Source organism: Gambusia affinis, linkage group LG03, assembly GCF_019740435.1.
Source record: "Gambusia affinis linkage group LG03, SWU_Gaff_1.0, whole genome shotgun sequence".
Classification (NCBI taxonomy): Eukaryota; Metazoa; Chordata; class Actinopteri; order Cyprinodontiformes; family Poeciliidae; genus Gambusia; species Gambusia affinis.
This window is the reverse complement of record NC_057870.1, coordinates 6339391-6347570: the sequence shown is the minus strand read 5'-3', so window position 1 is coordinate 6347570 and position 8180 is coordinate 6339391. Positions and strand designations below refer to the sequence as shown.

The 8180-nt window shown below is 40.8% G+C and overlaps 2 protein-coding genes across 4 annotated transcripts in view; one reads left to right on the top strand and one right to left on the bottom strand.

The window, feature by feature from the left end:
* Window positions 1-67: 67 nt before the first annotated feature.
* Window positions 68-7931, bottom strand: pgam5 (PGAM family member 5, serine/threonine protein phosphatase, mitochondrial). 2 transcript variants are annotated; one of them, XM_044111846.1, is made up of 6 exons: window positions 7443-7931; window positions 4643-4815; window positions 4431-4556; window positions 4231-4319; window positions 2603-2736; window positions 68-623 (listed from the first exon to the last, which is right to left on the bottom strand). In XM_044111846.1, the coding sequence occupies exons 1-6, from the start codon at window positions 7670-7672 to the stop codon at window positions 473-475; spliced, it is 903 nt and encodes a 300-aa protein (XP_043967781.1). In that variant the 5' UTR covers window positions 7673-7931; the 3' UTR covers window positions 68-472. The 2 variants fall into 2 exon arrangements, with proteins under 2 accessions (XP_043967781.1, XP_043967782.1); XM_044111847.1 differs by having other exon boundaries at window positions 2603-2733.
* zdhhc8b (zinc finger DHHC-type palmitoyltransferase 8b) overlaps window positions 630-8180 on the top strand; it is a 90956-nt gene continuing 83405 nt past the window's right edge. Inside the window, exon 1 of one of the 2 annotated variants that reach the window (XM_044111839.1) lies at window positions 630-2105. In XM_044111839.1, coding sequence (XP_043967774.1) covers window positions 2092-2105 — 14 coding nt within the window. In that variant the 5' untranslated portion in view covers window positions 630-2091. Of the gene's footprint in view, window positions 2110-8180 lie in introns of both variants that reach the window. The other variant, XM_044111841.1, reaches the window with a different exon arrangement.

Sequence of the window (8180 nt, the reverse complement as noted above, 5' to 3'; positions counted from 1 at the left end):
AGTGTTTTTGTTTCTGGTGAATGTTTCAGTTCTGGCCCGGGGAAAGAAAACACAGCAAGAACCCAGAGACGTTTTAAACTCTTTATTTACCACAATACAACAAATATACCTTCAAACTTAATTAAATGCAATATGTTAAGCTGACGACTTGAAATACATTGACTGCTAGATAAATAGAGCCTTTTTGGTGTAAAAATCTGTCACTTCTGTAAAAGTCATTAATTACATTCAGCAGGAGTTGCTATGCAGCCGTTTCTCACTTCTCTTGGCGATGGCGTTGAAGTAATCGCAGCAGCACAGCCTGGTATCATGATGCTAGGTTGACTATAAAATGAATTCATCAAAAGTTTATTTTCAAGACACTTGAGGAGGAAAAATAATAATAATAAAAAAAACAACAACTGAGATTTAACCCTGAAACCTTTTCATCTTTTTCTTTATCCCCCCCTTAAAGCTGCTTTGTGCTGAGATTTTAGGTCCGTGTCAGTTTGTCTGGAGGCATGAATCCCGCGTCTCCCAGGGTCCTGAGGGCCACCCTACCGCTCGGGCGGATGGTGAGCCAGGTGATGCTGCCGTTGTTCAGGCCCATGCGCAGCCAGCCCTCAGGGGGGAACTGCAGAGCCCTGAGTGGGGAGAAAGATAAGTGATTACAACTGGAGATTTACATGTGCAGGTTTTAGAAATGCTGCTTTGAGTTTCATCTGCTTATAAGAAACATTTAGCTGAATCTCACTAAAGGTTTTTCAGCAAATTAAGTAAAATCTCTACCACTGTGATAAAGTTGTCTGTACTGAGTTTTTCCAGACAATGTTTCTTTTAATTGGATATTCGCTTAAGATGGAAATCTAGTCCCTTCACATTTTTCCTTCAAATTTCCTATATTTTTCCAGAAGCTTTCTGGGCATTTGAGTACAAAACATTTGGTAAAGTTCTGATCTGCAAGTTTGACAAATCAAAGACAACAGAATTCAAGACAGTTTATAACATGGTCATGTGTATTTTTAACTTCACTGTCTTTTGGATCAATTCAGATCAGCTATATTTATAAATCCACTTTCACTTTATAAATCAGGACTGATTATCCCACATCTAGCAGATTCTCTGAAACATGGTTTGTGATCTCCGATACATTTATTTTGTTTCTAAAGAAATCTTTCTTTTGGCATCTAGTATGTAGTAGGTAACTAGAAAATATCTGAAAAAATGTAAATGTGGTCTGCCAAAAGTGTGCGCATCAAACCAGGGGTTCAGATGGTAAAAATTAGCAACAATGCTAAGGTTAGCTAAAATGTAGTAAATATCATATGAGGTATCAATAGCATGTTGACCAACACGGACTTACTCAATTCAGTATGCTAAACATAACTAATACAGTGAACCCTTGTTTTTCGCGGGGGTTGCGTTCCAAAAAGAACCAGTGAAAGGAGAAATCCGTGAAATAGTTACCTTTATTATACAGCATAATTAAATACTCTACATTGAAACCAAAGAACAAAGCCTGTTTTCAGGCCTAAGCATCTATTTTTGTTTTAACAAATATAACGCTTTCTTACAAATAACTACAGTAGAATAATAATTTTAATTATCAATACGAAGTACAGTAGGACAAATTGTGACTCGCGTATTTCACTGTTCCTCTGACTGTGACGCTGCGGCCGGACTCCGCTCTCTATTGGCTTTTTCTTCTGAAGCCTTTGGTGCAGGTGAGTTTTTTCGAGAGAAGAACATAGATATCGGTAGTTGATGTCGCTCTTTTTTTTCCTCTGGGCAAAAACATTTACCAAGCTGTATTACGTATATTTAAATACCGTAACGTTATTGGCACACAGGTAGAGAAGAAGCGGAGACTGTTTAGCCAATCAGGACGCAGAACACAATGCACTGTGGGGAAAAAACTACACAAAAAAACTGCGAGGCCGTGAAAGGTGAACCGCGTTGTAGCGAGGGTTCACTGTATAGGAAAAACGAGCTAAAATGCTTATTTAGACTGTAGGTCTAACGTTAGCTTGAGGGCTATCACTACCATTTAGAGCGAGTAGCATGTTGGTGCTACCAGCAGAATGTGGGTTCTCACCAGCATGCTGACCAACAATGACATACTGCATGTAGGTAAGTCTACCTGTTGTATACTAATTAGCTAAAATGCTCATTTTAGCTTAAATGCTACCTGTAGTGTGAGGGCTATCTCTAGCATGTTGACACTACCATTAAAATGTGTTAATACTGTGGTATAATTATAGTATCTAATGTAGCATAATCATAATATACTAATAGTAAATCATGTAGAATATCGTTAAAAATGTTTTTTTAAAAGTTGGTTCACTGCTGGTGCCACGTCCCAGCCCGTTTTTCATTGGCTCTTGCCAACACGCAGTTGGATAGGTTATGGCGACCCCCAAGGTTTTGTGGCAAAATCTCCCTCCTTGTTTTTTCTGAGTAATGATTAAACATTTGGAAGAACATGAAAATGTATGCAACTGATGAAAAATAATTATTTTGGGGGTGGGGGGGACACAACAACAACTGTGTTGGACAGTGGTTAGCCAAGCAAAAAGCTGCAAAACCAAACTGTGGTTTGAGTTGAGCCGCCAACGCCACAAACCTGCAGACAAAATAACGGATGACATTGGCATGACACACGATGATCTCATAGCTGTCCTCTTTCTGCTTGGGGTCAGCCCGGTGGATGTAGCGGCGGAAGGCTGCCTCAATGCGAGCTCCGTCTTCGTGGTACTGCTAGAGGACGGTAAAGAGGTTGAGAGCCAGCTTTGTCACATGAGAGGGTTCAGTCTGAACCCCACCGTTCTGGGCTAAAATCATTACATGGTGCTAGCTACTGTGTACTACCAGGAATGGGTGAAAGGTTTCCTTCCAAAGTCAGATCCATTGCCTGAAAAAGCTTTGTGGGAGAAGGCTATACAAGCTGCTCACTGTGTTTCTAGGTAATAAATGTGGCCAAATTTACCTCTTTACCTCTTAAGATAAATTGAGATATTAAAAACAGTTAACCTTATTATGAGTACCAAAGTATACAGTACTGGAAGCTGAAGAAAAGCATTTCACTGTACATTAAAACATGTCACATTTGTCAATTGATTGGAAAACCCGACCAAGCAATTAAACCGGTACCTTTGTGCCCATTTCCACCAATATGCCAACCGTTTAAGTGCTTTCTTATTGACTTTGTGGGTCTAGTACCGTGGTCAAAGGCAGGAAATGTGTACTTACTAATTGTGACATGTTTAAACACTTGTCATCCAGCTGCTTGCCTGATACGAGACGTTACCTCTAGATCAGTGCTATTAACTTGGTTTTGGTTATTTTGTTCTGGGCCCTCTAGCAGTTCTAGAGGATGTGTGGCACAGGCGCCGCTTACTGTGAATCTGGCAAAGTGTGAGTTCGCTAAGGCAACAGTCACTTATCTGGGTAAAGTGGTGAGTCAAGACCAGGTCTGAGCCATACACCATTTTCCATCTCCATCAATGAAAAAGGCAGAGATCAGGGATCCACAGCTCAGGTAGGAGAATCTGTTAACAAGCACTCTACAAATCTGACCTTTATGGACAAATGACGAGCTTGCTTTTATGACAAGGAAAGCTAAAGGAAGTCTTGTTTGCAGTTTCAAACAAGTAATGTGTTGAACCCGGCACACATGTGGAAGAAGGTGTAGTGGGGGTATGAGACCAAACTTTGCACATCACTTGCTCAGTTGATTAGAAGATGAATCAGGCAGAATACAGGATGGTTCTGTAAGAAAACTTGACTTTAAAATAGTTAAAGCAATAAAAAAACAAAAACAAAGTCAGATCAAAGCACACTGTGGAGTGACAAAGTCCAATCATAAATCTAATTGTATCTGTGACAAGACTATGGAAATGATCTGATCTTCAGATTTCATTTAATCTAACTGACTATTCCATGCTGAGTGTCAAGTACTGGCAATATTCTGCAAAGCATTAACTCAGTGCAAAGTGACAAAATGTGAAAGCTCCAGGAAGTATGAGAGCATTTTAAATCCACAAACACCAATCAATGGATCCTCTCTTATCCAACATCAGGCCTTTGGAAGTTAACTTTTCCCACCCCATCCCTGCAGCAGGGCACCGATATATTGCTAGTAGCGTAAACAAGTGACACAAACAGGCAGCACAGAGTGAATTTAACAAGAGGAAACAACAACATCGAGCTGACAGTTGATTCTACGGCCAGAGGTTGAGAGTTTTCACTCACCACAGCGTCAGGCTTCCAGTGGGTGACCGGAGGAACTGGTTCCACAGGAGCTCCCTCTCTCAGCAGGTCACAGCTCACCAGATGCACACCTACATTTGTTTAGGGGGGGAAACAAAAACTAAATTGCATAGCATTTGCATTACATTCTGTCCTCGAATGACAGCGTGAAGCTTCTGCGGTCTGGTTGACCTCTGAACTACCTGGGATGTATTTGCTGATGATGTGTGCAGTCTCGGTTGCCCTGGTCATGCTGGAGTGGATCAGAACGTCGTATTTTAAACCCAACGCTGCCAACCTCTGACCCGTCAACTCGGCCTGCTCACGGCCTGAGAAAAAGGGAGGGAGATGTAAAGCTGGCCGGAGAAATGAACGGACTGCACGCTAAATCAAGACGTTAGGTGACTGTTGAGACCTAGTGGGGTGAGGACCCTCTCCGTGTCGCCGTTTCCACTCAGGTTATACTGGGAATGCCTGATGAGGAGAATGTGGCGCGTTGCTTTGGGTTTGCTGTTGTCCTGCTCAGAGCTGGGGTCTTCTGTTACGCTCTCCCTCTTCCTCCCGTTGGACAGAACAGACGGATCTCTCCTGACAACGAGGTGATTTTGAGATTAGGGGAAGCTTAGCGTAAAGGCAAAGAAAACATCGTCGAAGATCATGAGGAGAATCTCTTAATATGGCCTGACAAATCCCTACACTAAACTGGACTTAAACTGTCGCCCTTTAAATTGACTTACATGTCGCTGACAATCCATCTCGTGGATTAACAAACGCTCTAACCCAATTCTTGTGATCATGACTAGAAGTTCTCCAGAAGTGTCCATCTGATATGACAAAAATGTAAGGATTGATAAACTAACATGCACAGAATGACGCCCTGCTACCTTGTTTGCATTTGAAGAACTGAATGCCTTTACGCAGGCGACACAGTTTAAACAGATACGGCGTGTTGAAAGATATTTCCGACATGTCAGTGAACTCAAGCTTATATATACCTCTTCCTTGGAACCAAGGCATATATGAGCAGGATGTTTTGATAGCACACACACAAACGACAGATCTCACCAGACCGACTTGTTTCATTAGAGGAAGTAGTAAGTACATTCCATCCAACGCTTCTCTGTGAAGCTCTTGCCAAGTTGTCTTTATTTGCATACTGTCTGTTATACTAAACACTACTAATGTATTTGATCTACAGAGAATGTAATGGAAACATCTGGATATCTGGTTGCATAGCTGACTAATGCATATTTATGGCAATTACTGCTCTTAGGTAAAGGACCTATGATATCCATGACTATCCTCTCATTAGGAACAGTCATTGTTGGTAAAGTTTGCAACTGGGCACGGTCTGAAACTGTAGTGGCTACTAAATGACGGTCATGGCATGTTTTGCAGTATTCAGCAACATCTTTATACAACCCTGGCCAATAAAAACTCAGGATTACTGAACAGTATTCTTTTGGCACAACAAATCTGGGTTCATCAGTGTCTGCTAGATACAAAAGTTTATCTTTTATAATGAAAGGTTCTCCAGCTAAGCATTTTAACTCTACAGTACTTTCTTTTTCACCCTCTTCTTTGTGTGCTTTATTAAAGAGATGTTTCAAAGAAGGATTGTTTTCCTGATTCTCTTTAAAGTTATTAGGGAGATCAATAGGTGGAGTTATGGCAAGGCAGGTTCAGCAAGTTCTGAACTGCTTTTGTTCTTCTGTCTACATTGTTGTTTTGATTCTCTAACTTTACTTCCTCCTTCATATAAATCATCATCTGCATCCGGCAGGGGTTCTAATCCCTTTTTCATTGAACGAGTGAGGACAGCACAGGAATATGCATCAGAGTTTTCTTGAACCAAACTGTCTAAGATTGGTAAATCTTCCCCTAAGATAATGTCTTATGCTAATTGATTCAAAACTCCAACAGTCTTTGCCATTTATTATCACATCCACCACATGCTTGTGGAATCAAACCATCAGAAAGTTCATAATTACATCTTTGAAAGGTACCACACATAACTCTACTGACCTAGGTTTTGCTTACCATAGTTGCGAGACCTGTTGTGGCTCAATATTGGTCCATATATAAGGCGCACCGGATTATAAGGCGCACTGTCGGCTTTTGAGAAAATTGAAGGTTTTTAGGTGCGCCTTATAGTGCGGAAAATATGGTTCTTCTAAACTTGTTTTTCAGTTTAGTTTTGCTCCTTAATCAGGTCTTTTCTGATTAGGCAATTGAAACTCAGCAGTTGGAATCAATGAGGTCGTCTCACAATTCGTTTTACATTATCACCGCCTGTTAAAAGAATTATACTACAGTTTTAAAGGTAAATCAAAACAAAAATGACATCACAAATGCCAGGGAGGGCATTTGTGATGTCCAATATTACACATTTAGGCTCTTATTATTAGCAGCCTTTAAAATCCTAGTTATAAACCATGTTAACATTGAACATGTTGTAAATATTAAAGGAAAAGCAGTAGGCTGGTTTAAATAGAGTCTTAGACAGATTCCAGTTTGTTCATGTGAACGGTAAATCATCATTACACTCCAGGGTTACTTGTGGAGTACCACAGGTCTCTGTGCTTGGACCAATTCTTTTTAGTAAATGTATCTTTTTGTCCATTTTGAAATTTGACAATATACAGATCGGATTTGGCCCCTGGGGCCTCGAGTTTGACAAGTGACAAATAGACAGAACTGAAATTGAATTAAATAAAAGTGGTGTGGCAGATAATGGTATCAGAGTATTTGTCCACCCCACATTTTTCAGCACACTGCAGGCCAAGTTGGCTGAAAAAAAGCCTGTTAAACTAAACTAACAAAATAAATAATTCAGGTTGGAAAATAAACAAGATGTGAAAATTGACCACTCTTAAGGTGAGTACTTTAAAACTTCAGCTGGTACGCAACAAGCAGCACAACCTGCTAAGCAGCTGACTGCAACCCAGCTAAGTAGCCAAGTTATTAAACCTATTGAATTTATATATTATTGCTCGCAAAAAGGATGACCTGATCAGTAAACACATTAGGTAGGAAATTAGAACTAAATTCCTTAGGTGTTTTGTCTGCAATTCCCTTAATCAACTTTGCAGTTTTAAAGAAAATATGTCAATGTTATACACCTCTGCTTGCCATTTTAGTGTAAACATCAAAGCGGAACTGTCCATGACTAGTTAGGAGAACCAGACTGTTTTACAAGGAGTAGAAGAACCTACTTGTCCCAGTTGAAGTCCCAGCCAGGTCCGGTCGCGGCTGGTGTGTGGTTTACAGGGGTCCGAGCTGGCTGTGCCGCGTATAGGACGGCAAATCTCGACCACCGGCTTGCTCCATCTCCGCGGTGCTCCCCGAAGTACCCGCGGGAGTCAGCGGCTGCAGCCGCGAACACGACGGCAGCAGAGCCCCCAGCGAAGCCGCAAATCAGTTGTAAAGTTTTACGGTACGACATGCCGCCGCCGAGCAGGCCGAATAATGTGGGCTAATTAGCTGGACTTAACTGGTCTGCTGTAAATATTACACGACGTTGTTTATCCTCTGGGTTACTTTAGCTGGAAGGCGTTTAGCTGCTGGTTTCAACTCAAACGATGTAGATAAAAACAGCCGTTGTGCGACAAAATATAAAATGGGCGAATTCAGCCAACTGAGATAAAGTGAGTGAACGTGAACGCAAGCTAATCAAAGCAGTGCCTACAAATAATACGGTGGCTCGTATGAGACATAAAGGTTTAATTTCCGTTATTTTTGTCCTATCTTATTCCTTGTCACAAGAGGGCGCTCTTGTACTTGTTTAAGCAGTAGAAACATATTAACATGGAGTGAATTTGCTGTGGAACAAATATAGTTCTTCGACGGTGGTTTACAGTTTTACAAGTGGCATCTAACAAAACTAGTTTTTTTTTGTTGTTTTTTTTTACAAAAAAGTTTGAGGTTTTCGATTTCTAAAACTTAGAAATTTC